Genomic DNA, 26,845 nt, shown 5'->3' with positions numbered 1-26,845 from the left:
TTAATTTATATCTTAAGCTGATATGCTTTTTTCCCCTTTGATGTGACCTTATATCTCTATATGAGATAATGTCAGTCATACATGTGTTTTTACTATTAATCCTGATGTATAATAATAATAATGAAGTCTTACATTGTATAACTTAGATTTATGTGCATGTTAAAGTTAAATATGATCAGCTGACTAGATTGAACTTTTCTGACAGTCTAACTTATTTAAGATCTTAAGTGGAATGTATCCACAAATCAAAACTCAATATCTTTGATCTGCAAAAAATTATCCAAGAAGAATTCAAAAGCTGATTGCAGCTTGTCTATTGCCCCCCTACCTTTTTTTTTTTTTAAATTCAAGTCTAACGCTTCAAAATAGGCAAAATTAGGAAAAAGTTATCAGTTGACAAATGCACTTTCAACAGTTGAACATTTTCACTGCAGAATATTATCTTTCATGTCTTATGCTACTCCAAGACATTTTATCTCACTACTTCAGTTGACTGATCGTTTAAGATGTTCATCAAGCTATCATTTTTGGTTTACCTAATTTTTTATGCTTCCTTTGAATATTTCTTCCAACAAACACTAGATTAGCAAGTGATCAATTCATTTCTGGATTAATTACAGATTCAAAGTAGGAAATTTACCCAATTAAGCACATTTATAAAAGTTTACTTTTTTCTTTTCCCCCTTCTTCAATAGTCAGCTAACGTTCTGGCATAGCGCTACTGGAAGTGGTGACCAGCCAAATCAGTTCCTTCGCTTTTTTCTCTCATGCCTATATCTCCTCCTATACATGTAATCTTTTTTTTATTACGTTTTTCTGATCATTTTTTTTTTTTTATAATAATTGAAAAGTTTTTTGTTCTTATTTAAATTAAGAATAATTGAAATTAATTTTCCTTTTTAAAGAATTATTGAAAACATTATCTTTTTAAACTATTTTGGGAATATTATGTAGTGAATATCTTTATGTTTGAAGATTTGCTGTTTTGATTTCAATAATTTTATTTTTATACTTTCATAAACCTATATTTATTATATAAATTCAAATAAAAAAAATTCATTTTTAAAATTTAAAACTTATTTTTTATAATTTCATAAACATATTTCTTAAGTTTCAAATAAAATAAAAACTTATTTTTTAAATTTTGTTATTAAAAGTGCAAATAAAGACAAATTGTGCTATTTTTATCTTTTTATAATTTTGTTAATTTGTATTTTATATTTTTCAATAATGTCCTTTTCTTCAATAAATTGCTTCACAATAGAAATGCTGAAGAACAATAAAAGTGAAGGAATTAATTTGCCTTGTCATCGCTTCCGGTAGCACTATGCCAAAAGTTAGGAAGTACGTCTTTCTTTGTTCAATTTTGGATCACATAAAATTTTTGGTGTTGAAAGTTGAGCTTTTTGATGTAATTTGGTTGAAGATTTAGAAGTCAAAATGTAATCAATTTGTTCGATGATGTCTGTGTGTAAAAAATCTTTTAAATTTTCCATTATTAATTTTTTTTTTTTCAATACAAAAATGAACAAGTTCTCTATTGTTGAGGCTAAATTTTCCTACAACAGACTAATAAATTTAAATCACCTATTATAAATGTGATCACTTTTTGAGAATTTTATCCATAAAACTACATTTGCACATGTTTTCATTGTTTCTTTGTGGAGGTGCAAATGTTAATAAAATAGCATTCTTTAGATATTAAGTCTTTGAATGAAGGAATCGAACTATTGGATATTAGCTTATATTCTTCCATTGCAGCCATTTTTTTTCACGTACAAAAAAAAGCAAAGTTTCATTGCTTGAAAAGAACATTTTGTGAGATTTATTGCATTCTATCTTTATTCCTTTTAACTCCCTAGGTTTCAACTATATCACATTGTACATAAACAGTGCAGATTGTAGTCATTTATTCTTGTAAGATTGTACGTACATATGTAGAAAATATAATCAAGACTTATTCAGTTACTTATGCTACTGAAAATTTTAAAGGATGCACTATCCACATACTGATCCAGTCTGAGGATGGTGAAATGATCCCGTTTGTATTTGACATTCCACATCAGGGCTGCTGACTTGATCATGTGGAAGTAGCTGCTTCTCCTGTTATGTTGCTTTGAGACAATTTTTTCAATTATTATTTTATGAGCTTTATTTTTCCATGCCGTTTCAAGAAAGTGCATTTTTCATGATTACCAACATTAAATTGCCTTATTGTGTTAGTAGACTCTTAGTGGTCTTGCTAGTATCACAGTTTTAGACTATGACACTGCCTTTTTATCATTACACTGCTAAGAATAGTCAAGAGAAGACAGGTTTGTAATAAAAAGAGATTACATTAAAATTATTCATCAATGTAATGTGCTAAGAAAAATGAATCATAAATATATCAATCACAATGTTTTCTTCAGTAAAAATTTCTTCAATAATTACCAACATCAAAACGATAAAAAAAAAATTAGATCTATTTGAAAGAAGTTTACCTTGATGAAGATAGAACGAACTGAATGGTTAGCCCTTTTCCTACTGACTGTCTGACCTTTTGGGTTATTTACAGCAGATTGGATTATCCGCACTATATCTTCAGTAAATTGTTGCTGCAAATAAAAACAAAAATAACAATTCTTATCTTTTAATATTAAGTTTAAATTATACAAACATGATGTTAAAATTTAGAAATTAAATTGCATGAATTTTATATACAAGTCCTTATACTAAGAGGGTTTAGGTTTAGTAAATAAAATATCACTTTAAAAGGTTCAGTGAATAAAGATCAATGTAAGCTTTGATTTAAAAAATAGAGAGCAATGGAAAATATGCTTTGATCATCAAAAAATAAATTTTTTCATAATCATAGCTGCCTATGCAAACATGTCTATAGCACTGTACATTAAAATACATTGTTTACTTACCTGCATGTATAATGTTGTTGAAAATCTTTCAAATCAGGTTCTTAAATATATTAACTGAAACTAAACATAATATAACTAACAACCGTATTATTAACTATTAGTTATATCAAGGACATATTTACATTTTATTCATCCTGTTTATCACCATGATTTAAAATCAGTTTTACATTCTGACATGTGTTGTACAGCTTTTAGCAATTGATTTACAAACTATCTCTCACCAGGTCTTTATTAATCTCTCTTAAATTCATCCTTGAAATTCTTCAACCATCGCTATTGTTCGACATCTAACACAAAAATTCTTATATAAAGTGGAAAAAAGGAGTTTTCTAAAAAAGATCTTTGTCATTCATTATTGTTTTCTATTAATCTGCTTTCTGAAACAGCAAAATTTTCATTTCCAATTGGGTTTTGCATTTAGCCTACACATCAGCTTCTTTCTATTCTCAGTCACAAATCTTCCATCGATAACTACCAGACTCACTATATATATACATTTAGCAGTACTGCTTAATAAACATTTTGGATGTTTAAATATGTAATCATAGACATATTCTTACATCACCAAATATTGAATTTCCTAATTCAATAAATACTAAATTAACATGAATACACGTACATAATACATATTCATTAAAAAATTAATGCGTTTTCTTCCACTTATAAGTCACTATATTTCTTGAGCTCTTCTGTATTAAAGTGGACATTTTTCAAACTTATAAATATATTCTTTCTTTTAAACTCTTCTTTAAAATCTTGAATGTTTTTTCTTTCACAAAACGCAAACATTGGATTACAATACAAGCACTTCGCCCTTGAATTCTTTTTAAAACATTGTAAAAATAATAGCCGATGAGTCAGCTATATACAGTGGGGCAGAAATTACAGGCGTTTTTGAAATTGCTATTACTCTGCCCTATATTATTAGAAATAATTAAATATGTAACTTTTTTCTTTTCTTTTGCAAACATATGCCATTTTATAAATTAATACTGAATTACTTTGTTTCAGGTAAAAGTTCTAAACGTGGACAATTAAACAAGGTTTTTATATACGAGAGCTACATAAAAAGAAAACTTTATTGGCATTTTAACCTTACTCAACATCAAACAGTTCTCAAAAGAAACAATTCTAATTTGGGTTCATGGGTTCATTTTCTTTGCACAGAAGCCACACTGGTTTGGGGGGGGGGGCCTCCTGAGCACTAAGAACAGCAAGAACTCCACATAATGTGGAGCACGTTCGAGAAACTTTTTTCAGGAGTCCTAAGCAAGCTGCTTGGAAACATTTTGCTACCCTTGGAATTAATGTTCGCTTTTCAAGGCACAGCATCTTACATGAAGCGATCCACAGAAATTAAGCATAACACAAAAGCTTCAGCAGAGGACCTTACTTTTTAAGATAATGCTGCGAATTGTGTTACTATAAATTCGGATTGTTACATTAATAATTTCTACAATAATAATTTCTAATTTATTACAATAAATAATTTCTTTCTGCCGAAGTTAAGACGAAATCAAATTCCAATCAGGCGCGTGTAGTTTCAGGTAGATGGAGCAACAGCACCTATCACTAGAAATTCAATGGATGTTCAACAAATCTTTGGTGAACAGCTTATTTCCAGAAAATCCATTACCTCCCCAGTCTCACGACTTGTCCAAATGCTATTTTTTTCTTGTGAGGATATATGTTAAGGAAGGTGTTTATCAGAAAAGGCCATGTAATAATGAAGAATTAAAGGAAAAGATTAATCTTGTAATTGCAGAAATAGACAGACCTGCTGCAGAGAGTGGATGCAAACTTTCGTAAATGCATGCATACCTGCATCATTGATAGTGGACATTGCATGAAAGATATCATATTCCAAACTTGACTTGATAAAATGGCAAATGTTTCGGAATAAATTGATGAAAAAATTCCTATTTTCAATAAAATCTTATATTTCATGAGGTTTTTTTTTTTAAAAAAACACCTGTTATTTCTGCTCCACCCTGTATAAGCATGCTGATTAGTCCTAGTGAAGACAAAACAAGCCAAAATTCTTAGAAAATATTTTAGCAGCCCAAATAAAATTATGCTAGGTTTCAGTGGCAGCTACAAACAGAAAGAGTTCAACTATAATAATCTGTTGTTTGTTATGAAGGTGTCAAATAAAACTGATTTATTGAAACATCCAAAACCATATATTTCGTGGCTCTGTTTATCTCAAGATGCTTTTCATACATATTTTCTAAAATATCTACAGAATATAAATAATTATGTTATTATAATGATATGTTTTTGTGTTTACAACAGTAAACAGATTCAGTATTCTCTTTTTTTTTTTTCTAATCAGCTATTTTAAATCTTTTTCATTTGTAAAAATATATGGTTCTACACCACAAATAGATTCATTTCTTCAAATCGTCGGCAAAACTTTAGTTAGAAATTCAGAATTAGAATTATTTCTTAATACTAAATATAAAATTTAAAAAATGAGTATAAAAACAAGAATAAAATTTTAATCTCCTGATTAAATTTAATACATTTGTTCATTGGCAATGTTTTAGAAAATTATCAACTTTAAAATGTTCTGTTAGATATGATTACAAGTTAGAAAAGCATTTCATCCAAAGCATGAAAATTGTTAAACAAAATGTTTTTACTATAGACTTTAAAAAAAGGTACAAGATTCAATTTGAAATTTATTTGTCTTCAAAGTGCACTTTTATAAATTTTACAAAGTAAGGTATAAAAATGTAATTTAAATTGAATCAAAAAATTACCTTGGATTTTTATTTTATGTAATGTATATTCTGTTGCACTTAAAAAAAAAAAAATCATTGAAAATTTTATATCTATATCATTAATTGCTAGATGAAAGATAATGTTTTTAAAGTGCTCCAAAATGTACATTACATACAATAAATCCAAGGTAATTTTTTGATTCAATTTAAATTACATTTTTATACCTTACTTTGTAAAATTTATAAAAGTGCACTTTGAAGATAAATAAGTTTCAAATTGAATCTTGTACCTTTATTTTTAAAGCCTATAGTAAAAACATTTTGTTTAACAATTTTCATGCCTTGGATGAAATGCTTTTCTAACTTGTATCTTATCTTTTTAAGATTATATTTTAAAACTTTCCTTCTCTCTATTTCAGTTTGTATTTCTCCTCACACCATAAGTCATTTTTTGCAACCCCCTCTTTGTAATACAGGTCTGAATAATGAGAAAATCTGAATTTTTTAAACAAAAACTTTAAAATAACTTTTTTAGATTAAATCTTTTAAAAACTTCTACCAGAATAGAAAATCTTTAAAATTTAATAAGGAACATATTTCATATAGGTTTCATTAACAAATATTCAGTACATAACGAGAAAAATAGAGATGAAAATTTCAAGTTAATAGTAGTACTCGCCAGCGAAAGTCTTTGTTATTGTTATGCTATTATTATTTAAAACATTTTGTGTCCTGCTATTTCGCACGAGGACTAATTAGTTTCAATAAGTCCTAATTAAACGAGTCATTTTAAAAGATACCATAAGGATTAGTGTTGTTTTTTTCACCATTCTCTTATTTAATCTGAATGCAGATATTTGTTTTCATTAATATATCTTTTTATTTAATTTTTAATACAAATGGAAATGCTTATTTAAGTAAATGTATTCTTGCTTATTTTACAAAGATGTGATTATGCCATGAAGATAAAAAAAAAGAAAAAAAAAGAAAGAAATTTTTGTTGTATCTTTTTACTAGCAATCATATAAAGTTAATGAACTTTTATAAAATGCCTTCTTTTCCTGCATGTAACTAGATCTTTTCAATTATTTACTTTTTCACAATTGCCATAGGAAGGAAAAAGAATGAACAAACCTCACTGTCGAAAAATAATGTTTAGTTACATATTCAAATTTTTCAAATTAAATAAAAAATTACTTTTTTTAAATAAAGCAATTAATACTACCAGAAAACTCAATGTTTTGTAAGAATATGATAGGTGTGCGGGGTTTTTATTAAGTTTAACAAAAAAAAAAAAAAAAAATATTCGTGAAGTTTTATTTTATTTTTACCCGCACACGAAATGAAGTTAAATGCAGAATAAATTCTATTCAATAGTTTAAAGAAGTTGCAGTTATCGTTTAAGTCCTCAGTATAATAAAGTAATTTAGTTATTTTTTTTTAAGGGGAATCAAAAACAAAGAATTAAAAATATCTGACTGCAATTTGTTTTTATATACATATGCATAAATTTCATCCGTACCTTCTGTCAATTTTAAGAAAATGGCAAATGCCAATAAAAACGAAATGAGTAAGTTAATATGTACGTTTGCATTTTCCTAGTAAGTACATGACAGGATTAAAAATTCATCTCATAAGACATTAAAAAATATTGTTTTTTTTTTACTTCCAAATTATTTATTATAACTGTATCAGTCTGCTGTTATCCAGAAGTTTTTATTTTCATTTTTTTTTACTTCCAAATTATTTATTATAACTGTATCAGTCTGCTGTTGTCCAGAAGTTTTTATTTTCATTTTTTTTTTTACTTCCAAATTATTTATTATAACTGTATCAGTCTGCTGTTGTCCAGAAGTTTTTATTTTCATTTTTTTTTTACTTCCAAATTATTTATTATAACTGTATCAGTCTGCTGTTGTCCAGAAGTTTTTATTTTCATTTTTTTTTTCTTCCTTAAAATTTTTTCAAAATAAGTATCATTGGGTCACATTATCAATTGAATCAAATTGTTCTTAAACTATATATAATGTTATTGTAAAATCTTAATATATTTATAAAAGTATTAAATGTAAACAGTTCCAAAGTTTGAATCTTAATACATGATTTCAAATACATTTGTTCTGAATTTTAAAGCCAGAAATGACTATTTGACAGTTTGAATGCTTCTAAATTTCAAAAGGCCAGTTTTTTTTTTGTTGTTTTAAACTATTAGCAAAAGATTAAAATGACTTGTTTACAAAGAAAACCAAAATGCATTCTAGTGGATTTAATTTCGCAATTAAATTACTTCTTTATAGGATATTTTTTTAAATGGTTTTATTTTACACTATTGCGATTTTTTAGTTTTAAATAAATATTTGATTAACAAATAAAAAAGTATTAAGTCAATGTGCAATTATCCAAACAGAAGTCTGGTCAACTTGTATTAAGATACAAATGTTAAAGTACATGAAATATATTGAAATGAATAGAATTGAGATGCATCTAACTAGAATTTCTTAATCAAGAAGATTAACAGAACTTGTTAAACATGGACAAAACCTTTTCCAACAAAATAAATAAAAAGATTACTTACAACACTGTTATAGAGAGAATTATTCACTTTGTAAATGACAGTCTCAAAATACTTTGGATGTTTAATATGTTTCTTTCTGAATAGTTTCTTCTTTTTTTCTGGCCGACTAATGTTTCCATTACCCAAGTCTATTAAAGTGCCATTCTTTCGAGCTCGGGCAAAAATCCGTAATCTTTCCTTACGCAGACAAGCACGAACTTCAGAATATTTGGGTTTTTCTGACTCAGTAAGATCTTCTGATGCGGTGTCTGTTGCACTCGGATCATCATCATCGTCATCATCATCATCATTGCCTAATTCTCCATAATTATCATCATCAGTCGTAACATTGGGTGATAGAGAGGGCTTTTTTGACCGCCGCTTTGTAGGTTGGTTATGTGCAGAAGCTGTCACACAAGTCTCGAATGTATCCAAAGGTTCCGATTTGCACGTTATTAATGCAACTGAATTATTCATTTCAGATGATGTAGATTTCCCGACACTATTGTCACAATTCACCTGACCAGAAGTGCCTATAGAAACCTCCTTCTCTTCAACCTCTTCTTTTATTGTATTCAACTTTGAAACCTTGTAGAAGCCTTTCAATGGATTACCTTTAGTTTGTTCATTTTTAAACGTCCGATTTACAGAACAATTTGCTAAAAGGTTTGTTTTCAAGTCTGAAGGCTTTTTTGCAAGATTAGTGTTGCATGCGACGGGTGAAGAAGCATTAGAAGTTGTAAGAAGAGGCAAAGGAGGAGGTGTCGTAAAGGGAGCGGTTTTGAGAGTTGGAGAAGATATGGAGTCCCTGAATTGGTTGCAAACCTCGTCTCTTCCAGGGAAGGCCTCTTTATTGGAAATAGTAGCAGAACTTCTTACAGGCAAATTTGAGCTTACGTGGCCTACAGGGGTAACAGTAATGATAGTAGAACCATCCTTAGCATATGACGACGACTTGGTCAATTTTTTACTACTATCAAATGTAGTTGTGGGCTTTACACATAAAGTTGGAATGGTGGCTGGGATTGACAAATTACCAATTGTTTGTGAGCTACTAACACTTGCATGAAAGTTCACTGCAGATTGAGGAGGGATAGCAATACTAGTGGATGTGGTCAAACTAGTTGGGCTGTAAGAAGTTTGTGAACTTGTATTCAAGAGATTACCACTACTTGTACTGGTAGTAGTAGAAGTAGTAATAGTTTGATTATTACTTATAGTGTTACTTGTTGCTGCTGCTATTGCTGCTACTTTAGAGATGCTGTTGCTTGCCGTTGAGCTGACGATACTGATTCCAAGACTTCTACTACTTGTGTTCCTCCGGAAGAATCCAAAGTGTGGCATTGGTCCCATCACAAAACGACATGCTCCTCCACCCTTATTAGGACTTGCAGCAGTAGTTTTGGAAGAAAGCGAGTCACCAACGCACTTGGTTGATGAAGTAGATAACCGAGCAACAGCAGTGGACCCAACAGATTTTGTGAAAGAAGGGATGATGAATGGCGTTGGTTTGGGTACGACAGGTGACAAGGAAACTGAATTGGAAATTGGTGAATGTAATGAAACAGACTGCGAGGAAGTTGCTGAAAGTGACGAAGAAGTTGATGATGTTGAACAAGATGGAACAGATGTGTTTGTCAAAGGACTTGGCGAGGTTAAAGATGACGATGAAGTAACCGATTTACAAGTCGGGGAGGGGGAATAAGAATAGGCAGGTGTCGAGTGAGTCTGTGAAACGGTTGAAGGTAATGATGCAGTGGTTGTAGAAATTGACATGTGAGGTGAGGTATTTGAAGGAATGGTAATGGGTGTACAAACCGAAGACGAGGAGGAGGAGAGTTGGGCAGATGGGAGGGTAGGAACTGATCGCACAGTTCGTTTTGTATGGTCATGAAGACACTTTTTTGGGTTACTATAACTCCGAACAGAATTCTGAAGGGTTTCATTGTATTGACTTCGAGAACTATCACAGATGTGAGGAACACGGGAATATGTTCTAGGCTTCATTTTAGCACAAGAGGTTGCCATTCGTCCACATGCAGTCGATTTATCACAGTCAGAGGTTCTAAAGTTCAGGGTCTTGAAACACGTGGCAGATGTAGTACATGAAGTTGTACGAGAAGTTGAAACAGTTATAACAGTAGCAACTGAAGACTGGGGTATTATAAGACCCGTATCTGGAGAAGAGTCTTTACGAGAACGATTGAAGGCAAGTGGGTTATTATTGTGGCATATTGATGCCGGAGACGTCCGTGTTGAAGGTGATACTGTCCCTGAAGCCGTCGTGCTTATTCCAGAAGTAACTTCCTGAGAACCGTCTGGAGAGGAATCATGGCAGTCTATGCTAGTTAAGAGGGCTGGCTTGCAAGATTTTATCCGGTTTTTCTTCTGTAAAAAAAAAGAACAATAGTTATTGAAATAAGAATTGTGGGTATAAAAGACAGTGACCATAATACAAACTGAAAAAAAAAAAAAAAAAAGGAAAAAAAGTTGAATCGAAAGCCTGTAAAACACTATAAATTTATATAAGAATACAAATTTTAAGACCGTAAAAATATATTTTACATGAATTTATCATTCAACAAAATACTTAAAATAAGATGTATTGAAATTTCTTTAATCTGCAGAGTTGCAAAGAAATGTGTTCTTTTCATCAGAGGAAAGATATTAGCAAATGAATATTATAGCGAAGCTATGAATTTGCTGGTACTGACATTAAACAGCATTACATGAAAGCTAGTCATAAATGGAAAAAACCTTCGTGCAAAGAGTTCATAAAATGGGTGAAAAAATTTCTTAAAATAAAAAGTCAAGGATAAAAAAAAAAAACAGATGAAAAAATATGGAGATATTAAGTATTATCAATATGCAAAGATAATGAAACAATGTCCCCCATAAGAAGAATCCAGAATTAGGCTGTTACTTTATATATCATAATACAATGTGACACAAGAGCCGGAAAGTGAGATTTGAACAAGTCATTTCAACAATATACAACTTATAACCTTTGGCGACAAGGGAAAACTTCTGGGCCGAGACAAACTCCAAACCTGTTATCACATACAAAAAGGCATCTATCAATATCTATCACAAAGAGCAATAATTACAATACAAATAACTGCACAAAACTTTAAAATTAATGTCAACTATCTTGGTCTTTTAGCTTGGATCAAAATGGAGTATCTGTTGTGATACTAAATTTGGTGAAAGTGCGCTGGTTGACAACCAGAAGTCTTACTATTTTAAAAATTGCTTTTAGGGTTATCCGAATTTGTTTCAGGTGTATTCGGTCTGTTGCAAATGAATATCACATTTAAAATTCTCGCTAATAAGAACGGTTTACAATATTAATATTTTTTACTATCCTGATGCTTACTCTGGTCACTATTTTTTTCAACTTTTGTTTACGACGGTAAAAAGTGGTTGCTGAACATGCTCAGTAACAGTTGAGATTCAGTTTTTATTTCAGAGCCCAATTGTTTTTCCAAATTATCTCAACATGTATGTGTTAACCCTAAAAAGCAACTTCTAAAAGGTAACACTTCCGGTGGTCAATCAGTGCACTTTCACCCTAAAGTTTTATTTTTGTCTCAATTTTGTGTCAATAATGCAGTTAATGCAGTACCGAGTTGAAAGCAACTGGTTTGTGTTCTAAGTGCACAGAGATCGAAGGGTCATGGTTGATAGGTTTCATACCCATTAACTTCCACTGTAAACGCGTGCACCTGCATGCTAGCAAAAGTCAGGAGGAAAGTCAGTACATTTTGAGGGCAAACCAGTTAACAGGGGTTACCGCCCACACATATACCTTAAAATAGATAGGAACACACATACTTTTCTTAATTCAGTTTGAGTTTGTCAGTCTTCAGTTCGACAGTCTTAAGTTAAGAGAATCTTGATTCAAGATGAAAAAACAAAAAAAGAAAAGATTTGAATTGATTCAGAGACTGCTCTGTCAATGATGGAATTCAAATAAAGACTCCTCAAAACAAGAAAATCAAGTTGTGTTTTTGGAGAGCCGGCATGAATTGTCGTGAAGGGCACCGACCAAGAATGAGAAAAAGGTATGTGCCTTAAGATCTTATCTGTGACACACACACACACCTATGACTAGACACACATGTGCACACACAGATGGTCATGGCTATGTCAAATTATATAGACACTACATACGCAAGAATATATATACTCGAGAATATATACACTTCATCCTCCCCACAGGACATAACATCAATCCAAAGTGAGCCTTTCCTGGATAAAAACTGACCTTGTGTCTAACTATCCCTATGAGAAGCAAATAAAATGAGACAACCATAAAATGTGAATTTGGTTTTGCTTTACAATTAGTAACACTTTCAGCCATTTAATTTCAAACAATCTATATTGGTAGTAATTAATTATATATGTACACGATCAATAAAAAAAAAATAAAAAATTATATAAAGGAATAAGTTAAATTTTTAGAATGCAAAGATTTATTTTCCATACAGTATTCAATTTATTATTCAAAATTGTGAGTCATAACAATCTTCTTAACTAGAAAAAAAATTTTTTTTTTTTTTCAAACAGACTGAAATAAAAAATATGCGATTAATATCTCCTCAAACCAGTTTCATGGTAGACAACTGATCATCACTGAAATAACATTAGGATTATTGTGAATTTAAGAAAACAAGTTAATGTAGTGATTGCAGGGGATTAAATGACTTACTAACTAAATAGTTTTTCAACGGATGATAAAAAAATATAAAGATTGAATCTTTTTTTTTAATATAGTTTTAAAGGTTAAAAAACTTTCATGACATTATATATAACAAACAAAATAAAAATAGACAACGTCAAATATCGATATATCAGATATGATGCTATTTGGGTCTACATGATCACTGCATGTTTGTATACAGCTTTGTATGAAAAGTGATTACTTGCACTGAGGATATTACAGTAGATATATGTCTGCTAGTACTTAATATTGCAACACCCTATATCATTTCAAATCTCTACTCGGGACATGTGACTAGTTCTAACACTTTAGCTTCTTTGTAAGTAACAGAATAGACAACAAATAAAGACAGAGTTTGGCAGAGGACTACAAACAATCAAAATTAATTAGTGTTCTTAACAGATCTGTATCCCAATGTGGAGCGATCTACCTTTGCATGGAGAACTTGGTTTATTAATGATGGCCTACAATAGGGGCATAAATTGACTTGGCTCTATGAATGCCATTCCATCACCACTCAATTTCTAGAGGTTACTCTCGGCATCACAAGCAAGATATCTGACAAAACTTCCTGATGCTCTGAATATATTTTTTTTAATTTGTTGGTTAAAAGATTTTTATGAACTTTTAAATTTAAATGATATTTTGTCTAATGTCTCAAATTGTAAGCAAACTCTGAAAATTACCTTTCTGGACCTTGTTTTGACTTTCTAGTAATAAAATTAACCAATCAGAATTCTAGTTTTGTGAATACTCAGTCAAATCCTGTCAAGCATACTTAAGTAACCTTTGACACAACCTTATAAACAAAGCCAAATAATGTTACACATTGTGTAAAATTTGAAACTGAAATTCTTTTAAAATGGTTTGTGTCCTGTATAGCTTCTTACCTTTTCTGCTAAGCACTTGAGAAAATGTTGTCCCATGAGATGTTGAGCACATTTCGAGTTTTGAAGTGCCTTCATCACACAGGTGAAGCCATGTTGCCTCGTACTTTTAATTACACATTCCCATGACGCAGGAGACTCCTCTGAACACACTAGACAAATGTACGGCACATCTTCAGGTAAGTGAGAGAACATCTGATATAATTCGTCTATTAAAAAAAAATTTTAAAAATAAAATAATTTTTTTTAAAAGTCAAAAATTTTCAATGTAATTTTAACATTTTATTATTTAAAAAAATATTTTTGGCTTTAATAGTTGTGTATGAGTTTTAAAACAAAAATAAACATAAAATAACAAGATAGGAAAGATAAGAATTACTCCTGTTGAAAGATAAAAAGGTGACTGATGAGGAACATCATTTTGTTAAAGTCCTTTATTGGATGGTTTCAAATTGATAAATTAATTTCTGAAAATTATCACTAATGAAATGTTTGCTAATGTTTAACAAATTAAAACTTGACAATTGCCATTTCGGATTTAGCTATCGTATAAGGATTGTTGTAATATCCCAGCTATTTTACTTGGTTTTCATTGAAATTTTAGATAAAATGGATTTTAGAAACTTAAATTAGATTTTTTGTTCTAAAATTAAATTTAGAATTTACTTTTCACTTTTTAAAATCTAACTTAAATTCAATGCTTTGTTAGCAGCCATAGTTATTGGAAGAATTATTTTTAACCAAGACATCACAGCAAAAGTCAAAAGGTTAAAAGTATTGGTTAACAATGGGTTCTTAATTACAACATTCTGGAGATTGAAGTTCAATCCTTACTACAGTCGATTATAAGAGTCATAATTTAATACTTTTTTGCAATCATGACAAAGAAATTCCACACAGGTTCCAGAGTTAGATTAAAAGGTTCTCAAATTCGAAAAGACATATTTGAAGAATCTGAGGTTACACTGACCAAAATGTTATGAAAATAAGAATCAAGAAAAAATAGTATGAATAATCTGAAAGTGAAGAGGATAAAATATATTAGTCAATTAAAAAATGGTGCAACAAGTAAAATGCTATTGTCTAAATTTAACTTAAAAAAAATTAGAAATGTTATTTCACAGAAAAAAAAAAAAAAAAAAAAAAAAAAAAAAATTTAAGACCAACCATTAATTTTTATTTAAAACTTGGGCAAAGATATTCTAATAGTCCTTAAACTCCTATTAAACTAACAAATATAAATAAAAATGAACCCCCTTTTAGTAAATGTAATTTACAAAACATGCAAGATTGAAAACTCATACATGCGACTGAAGATCACCTATGCATTTAATAGTCATTACAAACTTCCTCCTAGAAGGAAGTCTGTTCATGAATGCTGTACAAAGATAGAGCAAGGAAGGCTAGAAACTAGCATCTAGAAAGTACATATACTCACTTGTTCTCCCTTCCAAGATAATGTTCACAACTGCTATCCCTAAATCTTGTGCTTCACAATGAAGACAACTTGAATTGTTACATACCTGTGAGTCCTCCACATGTTGCATGGACCCAACTTTCACAAGTTGAACACTGTACCATCTTGGAATCCCAATCATCATCTGTATAGCACTTACGGCAGATGGGACAAAAATTACCTGCAATAACCATAACATATGCTTTATAAGTAAAAGGATAACATGAAATATTTCACACACACAGACATAAACAACATTCAATGGTTTAAGTGTTTTAGCTTTGTTTAAATATAAATATTTAGAAGTAAAAAAAAAAAATAGTTGCAACTATCTGCATCACAAGGATACAATGATAAACTTTCATAATAGAAATATAGTTAAAACATTACAAATAATTAACCTGTCTGGATAACATAATGAATCATTCCTGTGGCAAGATGCTAGTTTGTCACTCATTTCCAAATGGCCATCCTTTTAACAAAGTCCAATACTGTTTAACTTTGGTGGTCCAAGGGAAACTGATGTGTCACTGTTTATTAGTTGTAATAACTGGTTCTTATATCATCAAAGTTAATTGATATTGAACCTGGTCAGTACTTAGATGTATAACTGTTTGGGAATACCAATTCTCATCAACAAAACAGACAAGTATAAACGAGTACTCATCGAGGTAGGCTAAACTCATGTCAGACTAGCATCTTGTTCTTGTGCTTCATTCCACGTAACACTACAAACCAATGATAAGCAACAATCCTTAGAAGATTTAAAAGTCAAAGAAAGGAAATTTTAATTTTAGAAAATAACATTTTAGAATGTAAAAATTATTTTACTGCTTTGAATTAAAACTTTATAATCATTTGAAAAAATTTTTTTTTTCTTTTTTTTTTTTTAAATCAGTGTAATTTAGATTCACTGATAAAATCCAAAGGTCTAGTAAATTTGCCTAACTCTCCCTCTCTCCCCTAATTAATATTCCTGCCTAACTCTCCCTCTCTCCCCTAATTAATATTCCTCAGAGGAGAGATGTAAAATTTCAAATACAAAATAAACATGAACCAGCAAAATAAATCCTGCTAAAACCGAGGTAATTTAATCTTTTCGTCCGAATCCAGAGTGCCCTTTTTGTAGAGCTGAATTTTGCTCCATATTAGCAATTGACCTTGTATCTATTTCTACACTTGTTGGGAAGCAGGTAAACAGGGATTTTGTACATCAACATTCATTTTTCATGATTCTTTAATTTTAATTCAAGGGAGCAAGAAAAAAAAATGTAACACACCTCTATCCATCAGCTTGCCACATTCATAGCATAGGGAGAAGTCATGCATCCACGTAGCATTGCCCGAGATACCTGGAGTTGTTGCACCACAGCTTTTACAGCGGACACACTTCGTGCAGACCTACATTGGTATAAAAAAAAAATTTTTTAAGGAAATATGCACAATAAGCAATAAAAGCATTAAAAATTACAATTATTAATGAGCACAATGTTTGCCCAGTATAATGATAAACTTACCCAAATCTTCTTCTTTTTGGACGGCTTTGTTGGATAGTTGGGACCGAGGCACTCTGGATGGTAAGTATCCTGACACTTGTTGCATTGTAATAACTGAAGGAAAACGAAGACAAAATATTTCGGAAAATTATTCATCATAAACATTATGGATGTTTACAGCAGCATGAAGGGAGTTTTAAATTATGCCAAAAGTTTCAAAATGAAAGCATCAGAAATTTCAATGTTTACTTTGCTTGTCTGGTGATGAAAATGATATTTAGAACAAAAACATGAAAAACTCAGTCTCATATGGCTAAAGAGAGCTTAAAAAAAATCTTATTTTAAATATTTAAATGTAACAAACTGACAAAGAGAATCTTTTACAGTGTTCATACAGATTTTAAATGACGATTTTCAAGAACTTTTTAAAGTTTTTAAGGCTTTCTCCAGACAAAATTCAAGTTTTTAAAACAAAATTTGTGGTTTGTTTTACAATCCACAGCAATTCAAACAAGCAGCACATGTAGGATTCCCCTCTGGTGCTGCATATGAGAAGACACCAAAAAAAATAGTGAAGAAATGATGAATGTGAGAAGTGTGAAGGGCCAATGTTGTCTTCACATTTTTGCCAAGTTTCAGAAAAATCTAATAGATGGGGCAAAAGTTATGGGATAAAAAGTGGAATTTTTTGCAATTTGGAGGCATTTATGAACCCTTTTGAGCTCATGGGGATGCCGAATCCCAGTAAAAATGGACAAACGGTGCAGTTTTATGCATTAAGATGTATATTTGAATTCAGCATCATCGAAAACCACTATATAGACATACATATCAAGTTTTTGAGTAATATCAAAAAAGAGCTCCAAAAAGGCATGGTTTTTTTTTTTTTTTTAGGCCAGAAGTCCCAAAGGGATGCAAACCAGAATCTTGCCAGGGTAACCCATACTGAATTTATATTAAGAACAATGGCCTCCACATTTTGGAAATCCAAAGAAGGAATTTTTTTTTTTTATATTAGAGGAGGGAGGCGGTAGTCATTTTTATTTATGGTAGTCACCACTAGTCCTTGCCCCCACCAAAAATTATTAATGAAAGCAAAAATAGAGGGAAATGAAAAATGAAATGGACCGCAGCACTAACCTAAGGTGGGTTTAACCGGCTTCCTCCAAAGGAGGAAGTTTCATGGGAGTATGAAATTCACAAACAGGCTCCAGTTGCATATATATTCCCACAAAGGGGAAATACTGATGTTTGGTTTTTGCAATTATTGCAGCGAGGTGTCAATGTTCCCCTACATACAGCACCTGGAATTCCTAAATTGGTAACGCATCTGGTACTGACCAGGCTCAATGTTGCTTAACTTTGGTGATCCAACAAAAACCAGTGTATCAATGTGATTATGGCGTACATCAGGCATGTAAAACTCAGAATCACTTCAAGGCGATAGGAGTCGATTTATATTGCTATGAAGGTCGCAAAAGCTACCCCCCCCCCAATTTAGAAACATACAAATTCAAGTAATAGTGTACATGTAGTTCAACAAAAGAATATAAATTTCGACCATTTTCACCTTTTTTCAATATAATAGCAAAAAATGTATGATACATAAATGCAAAACTGACAATCAACAAGAATTCAAAGATTTTCATTGTTTTGCTCCGAGGTTCGACATCTTTTTGTTGACAATTTCTTGTATGCATGATTGGAATTTTTGTTTAGTACTGAGTTTGATGATGGACGACAGATATTGATCAGTCAATCTTGTTCTTGGAGATGTTTTTGCTGATTTCATGAAAGAAAATAACCGTTCACAACAAATATGTGGAACTGAACATTTCCATGATCTTTGCGGTAAACTTTACGGAAGGTATGAAAAGAAATCAGGTATTCCGACTTCCAAATATTTTGATCTGAGTGAAGAATTTGACTGAATTTCTAATAGTTCCATTTCCAGGTTTTCAACAGTTTCAACAACATCAAAACTAAATTATTCCGAAAATAATACAAACTGGCATTCATTTTATAAGATGCAAAATCACTAAATCTTTTCTCAAACTCTTTTGATAATGATTCCAGGTAAGTGTTATACTTGGAAAAACTCAATGCAGACTTCATATCAGAACTGTTTTGTAGCTTTTTGCATATAACAAAATAGACCAAATTTTCACTAGAGATTTGACACTTCCATAATTTCAAAAAGAAACATTTGACATCATATACAGTAGTGATCATTCAAATGTGCAGTAATGCCAACAAAAACTAAAATATGCAGCCAATTCTCATCTTTCAGTTCAGCTTTGACCTTTCATCTTCAAAAACGTAATTACTGCTTGTCTCAATGAATAAAATCTTTTTAACAATTTGATGATAACCAGTATACTTCTATATAGAATGAAACATGGTTGAACTCATTATTTAGATTCTTCAACAACTGCCTGAACTGACGACGTTTGAGAGAACAACCTCGGATAATGTTCACTGTCTTTGTGATTAAACTCAGCACATGATCGAAATTCAGAATCTTTGAACACAAATTTTATTGATGAATAATGCAGAGAAAATGTGTAGATGTTGAATCCGGACATAAATTGCCCACTTTTGTTTTTAACTTGGCTGCGGCACCATTATGTCTACCAACCATATTTCCTGCAGACATGTATATAGGTATGAATCTGCCAATGGGGAGTGGGACGTTTTGGCATCAACAATTCGGTGCTGACTACACCAGTTAGCATTTTTATAAATATTTTATAACCCTTTTTTAAACAAGAAAAACAATATATTATTCTATTTATTGACTACTGACTGTCTGTTTTTATGTTTTGTTTAAACAAACACGGTTCAGTTTGAAGTTTGAAATTTTAAATCCTTTGTTATTCAGTTTAACTGTTTTTAAGAAAATCAAGTTTTTGCAATACTCTTCTTTGTTAATTATTTTCCAATTAATTGTTTAAGGCTTAAAAACTTTAAAATATTTTTAAGCTAAAAATAATTTAACCGTCTATTGACACTGCATGCATAATAGAATAAAATTAATTTTTAAGTTGTTTTTTTTTTTTTTTTTTTTTTTTTTTTTTTTTTTTTTAAGGGATTTTTATTAAGAAAAACAATATGAAAACATAATACTTTTGTTTACTATTGTACGTTTTTGTATTTTAAACACTATTCGAGGTTTGAAATGTTTGTTAATCTTAAGAAAAATTATGTTTTTGCAAATATCTTTTTGGTTAATGATTTTCTCATTAATTTTTTAAGGATTAAAAACTTTAAAATATTTTTGAATTATAAATAATTTTGATTTTAGATGAAGCCAAACTAAATAAACTAATTTCCTGAAGTGTGCGTTGCTATAAACATTACGAAATAAATTAACTTAATAAGCTTAAAATGAAAAAAAATAAAATAAAATAATTAAAAAAAAAAAATACGACTATTTCTATTTTTTCTTTTTTTTAAAATGTAAAATAGAAAGTCGCGTTTTTTTTTTAAATGTAAAAAAGTTGAAATTCTTGATTCATAAATATTTTTTTCATGTTTAAAAAAGCATAAACTAAGTTCCAAGCTTAGAAAAGTTAAAAATTATTACATTTTCTTTCAAATATAAAAATGTTTTATTCAAAAGAAAACACTTTTTTTTTCTTAAATAAAATATCAATTAAAAAATTCAAATATTTAAAAAAATATATAATATTCAATTCCTTTTTACTTAAAACAATGAGTTTAAATTGTAAAAAACATTTCGAAAATTGCTGTATTTTAAATTGCATTAAGATATTTTTAATAATTTATATTTCAATTTTATTTAAAGAAATATATCTTCGTTCACTTATATTTTAAAATGTAAATAAAACATTGACTATAATGACGAAGCGTTAATTTGATGACAAATCATTATTGGGACCAGCTCAGACCGAGAGAGAAATTATTTTTGACCAGTGATTTTTCAAGTTCATTACTACATGAAAAATAAATTTTAAGCCTTATTTTTCTAATATAGCCAGCAAACATGAAAGTCTTTAAATAATAAAACGTTTAAAAGAAAAATATAATCTAATTTTTTAAAACGAAAGCTGTTAAAAGAAATTGGAAAAAATTAAATTTTATCACTAAATTCAAAAGTAAAAAATTTAAATAAATTCAAAAAAGACTTACCCAATAAAAATTAATTACCAATAAGTAGCTCTTTGCTTGATTTACAAAAATTGTAATTGAATAGATTCCATTTTTCATAAATTGTTAAATAAAATAATTTACTTTTATAAAGATAGCTTCAAAAATAGTTTTACTAGATTTTCAAAGGAAGAGAATCCTCAAAATTCAATATAACTGTCTTTCAGTTTAAATAAAGGCCGTTAGCACCCAGAGGATAAAAATATCAATTTCAAAAATGTAAAAACTAAGGTGCACTCATAAAAAAAACATTTGAGCTAAATTATTATTTAGCTTAGAAGTTTTGTTTTGTAAGACTTGACTTGATTGAAAATTATCTCTCTCCACTTCTACTATGGTGTAACATACCAAACTCCTCCCAACGAGTTGTGGGAGAAAGGAAAATCATTTGTTCAGGCCGCAAGCGTGTCCACAATGGACCACATGCAGTCTGCGTGTAATGAATGACATGCTTGCCGTACATAGTGACTGACATCCATTTCCACCACACTTTCCAATGGCCTTGTTTAAAATGTAAATTTGTTTATATTTCCTGCAAATAAATAAGTATAGTATCTGTTCTGATATTACAGTTTATCTGTTGCATCGTCAATCAATGAAGAAATACTTCTAGTGAAGATAGTTTTTATTTTTGTCCAAATCCAGAGTGTCCTTCCTTGGGAGCTGGATTTTGCCCACATTAAAACTTGGTCAGAAAGGCAAGTAAATAGGGACTGCTTGATAGAAAGGAAAAGCCTTGTACAGAAGAAATATGTAAATTACTTACATTGTCCTGTTTGCCACACACTTGACAGTACTGACAACGGAGACAGCACCAGCTTTCTTGGTTCTTCTCTGTTGGACGAGTGTCTTCATCCAGACAAAACAAGTGGAATGGTTCACAGCACATATAGCAATAAACAAACTAGAAGGAGAGAGAGAAAAAAAAAATTTTTTATGAAAAAAGATTAATCCAATTGTTTAAGAGATTCTGTCAGAGTAATAACGTTAAAATTATATATATATAAAAAAAGAAGCTTTTGTAAAACAATTTGTCTATAGTTTAAATACATGATTCGGTTTCTGATATAACTTCTTTATTATGGCAAATCTCTTTCGCTGGACAATTCTTTTGAGATCTGTAAACCACCAATAGTTGCTGAAGACTACATCTGGAGAATGGGTGCAGAATCAATTCTTAATGCAATTTGTATAGTTTTGCTATTGTTGCCATCAGCTATCAACACAAACTCCTTTTTATTGTGTTGAAACAATTGCAAACAATGTTCTGAATCGTCACTGCACTTTTGTTTTTGATCCACTGTGAGCAAATGCAACACCCACTTTAAGCACAGATTTCACTGAGAAACGTTCATCCAATATGGTGAATAGAGCTTTCTAATATCGTTAACTTCTTTGTCATATAATGCAACTTTAATTTTAGACTGGCCAAAACAGGTTTTGGATTTTATGTTTTCTGAGAGAACTGTGGGATTAGGTGACCTGTGAATTCCAGCATCATTTGTGTCTGTATAACCATTGTTGCAAATCAGCATATCACCGCTTCAGTCGCTTCCAACAGATAAGAGTCTGAATAACTTCTACGGTCTTGATTGAATCTTTCTCATCATTAACTCACACATCTACCATATCATTCTTATATCATTTCTCTTTATTCTATGTATATCCTTAAACCTTATTGGCCAGGTCTCATTTCTATACATCACACTGTGCAGACATGCCTGATATACCCTTCCTTTTGTCTGCAGTAGTAATGTTCTACTAGTTAGTAAGTTCCCTGAACTTACTTCATCCACTTCTAACTCTTCCTATAGTATTAACAAAGTAACAAAACTTTTGAATAATCTCTATAGCTTTGTCATCCAAATATACTTTACATTTGAATTCTCATCAACCTATTACATTGTCTTACACTTCTTGCACACAAACTCACATCATTTCTTGCATATTTAACGCTTACAAGTATTTCAAAAACAGAATTTTAAACCAAAAAAGTTTATAAAACAAAAATTCTTTAATAAAAAATGTTATCAAAAAGGCTGTTTAGAAAATGCTGGTATGCATTTCATTGATTAACTGATGTGAATTAAAATACAAGGACACATTTGTATGATGATTATAGTAGTAGGTCATCTACAGCCAACTTACATCATGCTGTCCAGTACTGCCACACAAGTAACACATTGTTCGCATGCACAGGGGTGCAGAGACCAAGATGGCTAAACCTTGCTCCCAAACACGGCACAAATCACAATCTTCCTGCAAAAGTAAAAATTTCATCTCTTTAGCATAAAAGGTAAAAAAGTAGAATAAAAGAGAAAATAACAAATGTTGTGTGAACACTTAAATATTATGAGTTTGATTTTTTTGTGAAATGCAGTAATTTTATCAGCACGCCCCTTTTCCTACGAAAAAATGTGCTTTATAGAAAATCTTGTGACTTGGTTAATGTTAACATATTACATATTTGAATGAAGATTTTTAAAAATTCAAATCATTTGATGGATTCTGATTAGAATAATAAAAAAAATAAATAAATAAATAAAAAATAAAAAAAAGGATTTTTAGATATTAGCAACAACCCTATACTTAAATCACACAAGAATTACCTAAGATCACACACATAATTCAGGTTAACAGTCAGTGGCCGTTTTTGTGAGTACCATTAATGTAATCGAGTATAGTATTGGTTCACAAGGAGGTTTCACAGCACTTGAATAATTCAAACAACTATTGATCAATTTTTATATGGAGAAAAAAATCATTGAGGAATAATTTTAGAGATTTGTAGAAAAATGCAGTTTTTGCCAACTTTACTTTTTGCAGTTCTACCAGAAAATTAAACTGGTACTAGATTCATGTCAAATATGTTTGTAAGTATTAATACCAACTTTTGGTGTATTTTCAGATGAATAAAATGAAGAAAATTTTAGTCATGTGACACACACCAAAACATTTGATTTTGGTAGTTTTCTGTATTCATAGTCACATAATTTCATATAAATTTTTGTGAAAAGCCAACAAAACAATTTTTAGAAAACAGTGACAAAATCATGGATTTTCTTGTTAATATCAAGTGATCAAAAATTAATAAAAACAAAAGCATAATCTGAAATGCAAAGAAAATGATTTTAAAACAAAAATATTTGAGAAAAAAAATTATGTAATGATCAGTATATCACATCATTCTATCAGAAAAAAGGAATTAAAATTAGATAATTCTGAGCAATTACAGTCAATGATTCTAATTTCATTATTATAATCTCATTTTTGTTTAATAGTATTTGATGCTTTAATGGATTGTTTTTTTATTAATGATTTTCCAATTACCTTTTTTTTTATTTTTAAAACTTTGTAAATGTATTATTTTGAATATTTACATGGAGCAAAAACAAATTTAAATAATAATCAACAACTATAATTAGACAAAATTTTGGTTGAATTTTTAAAATGGCTGCCTGTTTTATTCACTATGAATATATGAAATCTTAAAAACTACTCTTTTACACTAAACCTTGAAATATTCATTTTACATGATAATAAATCTGCATCACATTGTGTTTGAGCTGGGTACATTTGCTGATGATACAAGGCCTAGAATATGCACGAGGGAAGAACAGATGTACATAAATCTAAGACAATGGCAGAATCATTAGAAAATGACCTCCAGACTATAGTGGAATGGGGCCTAAAATGGATGGTAACATTTAATGCTAGTAAAAGTAATCTGCTCTCCTTTATACAATTACAAGACACTTCTCCAACTGCTTATATCGATGACAAATAGCACCCTACCTGAGAATTCTACCTTCAAACTCCTCAGCTTACCATTTGCAGGCAATGAACTGGAACAAATACATAGAGGACATTGCAAAGGTTGTTACAAAGAAGGTGAGTTCCCTCTATTGAGCTAGAAGACTACTCACACCTAAGAGTATCCTGTACCTCTACAAGGCCACCATTCACCCATGCATGGAGTATTGCTGCCACATTTGGGCTGGTGCATCTACCACTAGTCTCTACCTCTTAGATAAGGTCCAAAAAAAGAGTTGTCAATCTAATCAGTCCCACTTTATCAAATAAGCTCCAGCCACTGTGTCCGTTTTACAAATATTTTAATAGAATGTGTTCTGATGAATTTGTTTCCCTTGTACCCCATCGACATACATATCCCCGACAAACCCGCTTAGCAATCACATCTCACTCCTTCACTGTTGATGTCCCTAAATGCTAGAAAGCTTTCTATTCTAATAATTTCTTTCCTCGAACAGCTAGACTTTGGAATTCCCTTCCTGCTGCTTGCTCCCCTAGCTGTACTGATATGCAGAAGTTTAAATGTAACATAAACAAATATCTTGTTAATCTTTCCTAGACTTGGCCATAAATAGTAGCCCCTTACGTCCAAGTGCTGATATGCTTTGAAAGGGGTAAACATGAGTTTAAAAAAACAAAAACAAACAAAAAACAAAATTAGAATCACACTTTATGTAGTTACCAGGAATTGCCATCTGAAGAAAATTAAAAACTTATTTAAAATTTGATAGTTTTGAATATACAGACCTGGTTCTACAATTATAGTTAAACAATACTAGAAGAATACTCAACCAAAGACACATAAAATTCCCCATACAATTTTGTACCATTTTTTTGCAAAGACTAAAATCAAGATATGATACTAAACCTTATGTCTAGAATTATTATTATAATTTTGATTAAAATGGTAGAAAATGTCTAAAATTTAAAGCTTCAGGAGTCTTTAAAAAATTGAAATTAATAAAATCTTGTCTAATTCCTTCGTAATTACTATGGATACAAATTCAAGGTAATTTAAAATGTTTGAATTTTCAAATGAGAGACTGCTCATATACCCTATAAAAACTGTTTAAAATACTACAGCGAAACTGAAATTTGAGAAATATTTATTAATTGATATCTAATACTTATTACATTTTCATAGTTGGAAGTATTTGAAATTTCATGAAATGCTTCCATCCATTTTTTTATTAACTCTACTGCTTAAAACTAAATTCAATCAATATAGACCATATTTAGACCCTTCAAAATTCACAAGGATTAATTAGTTTAGGATTGGATCCTATATATATAACTAATTTTATAAAGTGAATACAGAGGTAACAATTAAAAGATCTTTTAAATTAAAGTCATACATGCATGTAGTGCTTACCTTGTAGTCAACTTTGATTCGATGTGCTGCAGGGGAGTACAGATAGTCTTGGTTGGTCCATTTACGCACAGCCAGGGGTCCACTACTCTTTGCACGGAGGCAGCCTTCTGCTGTTCCCCAGTATGATGTTGGTGCCTGAACAAACATGTTCACGGAGTCTGTAGACTTGCCACAGAGGGTCACTGCCTAGCAGAAAGAACGTTCACACATTTACGGCTCAAAACACAATTAGATTAGCACATAATTAGCACAATACACGTAACACTTAAATAAGAAAATAATACATTAAGTAGGGAGACCCTTTATTGAAATTATTTGAAATTTTCAAATAGTATAAAATGTAAATATTTTATATAAATAAGTTTGACTTTATAACAAAATTAATAATGCTTTTGCCTTGCAGGTCAATAATAATCAAGACAAACAATGGCATAGTTAACAAAGGTGTATTAGCAAAAGTATGTTACAGAAGTACATGTCATGATTCTGGGGCCATAACTGCTACAAATTGCTTTCCAATATGTTTGATGTAAGTATATTTATAGTCTCTCAGTAAGTCCATTATTCCAGAAAAGGTATATCAACTTACCTCATAAATAAAAGCATTTATTTTTAATGTTATTTTTCACATTTCTCTTAAAAACTTTGATTAATAACTTTTTTATTTAGCTAAGTCTTTTGTAATTAAAGTACCTTAGAAAAAAGATCAGTTTTAATCTGCTTCTTGTTTATATAT

At 30.4% G+C, this 26,845-nt stretch overlaps 1 protein-coding gene across 5 annotated transcripts in view; it reads right to left on the bottom strand.

The window, feature by feature from the left end:
- LOC145277654 (histone-lysine N-methyltransferase 2A-like) overlaps positions 1 to 26,845 on the bottom strand; it is a 171,516-nt gene that overhangs the window by 31,905 nt on the left and 112,766 nt on the right. For all 5 annotated transcript variants that reach the window (XM_080129261.1, XM_080129258.1, XM_080129257.1 and 2 more), the window contains 9 exons: positions 26,110 to 26,295; positions 23,073 to 23,183; positions 21,691 to 21,828; positions 16,776 to 16,868; positions 16,539 to 16,659; positions 15,326 to 15,439; positions 13,806 to 14,011; positions 8,214 to 10,580; positions 2,484 to 2,597 (listed from right to left, as the gene is read on the bottom strand). In XM_080129261.1, coding sequence (XP_079985387.1) covers positions 2,484 to 2,597; positions 8,214 to 10,580; positions 13,806 to 14,011; positions 15,326 to 15,439; positions 16,539 to 16,659; positions 16,776 to 16,868; positions 21,691 to 21,828; positions 23,073 to 23,183; positions 26,110 to 26,295 — 3,450 coding nt within the window. The remainder of the gene's footprint in view (positions 1 to 2,483; positions 2,598 to 8,213; positions 10,581 to 13,805; positions 14,012 to 15,325; positions 15,440 to 16,538; positions 16,660 to 16,775; positions 16,869 to 21,690; positions 21,829 to 23,072; positions 23,184 to 26,109; positions 26,296 to 26,845) is intronic.

This window comes from Euprymna scolopes, chromosome 6 (assembly GCF_053919585.1).
Source record: "Euprymna scolopes isolate OS-2025 chromosome 6, ASM5391958v1, whole genome shotgun sequence".
In the NCBI taxonomy this organism is placed as follows: Eukaryota; Metazoa; Mollusca; class Cephalopoda; order Sepiida; family Sepiolidae; genus Euprymna; species Euprymna scolopes.
This window is presented reverse-complemented; position numbering and strand designations above follow the sequence as displayed.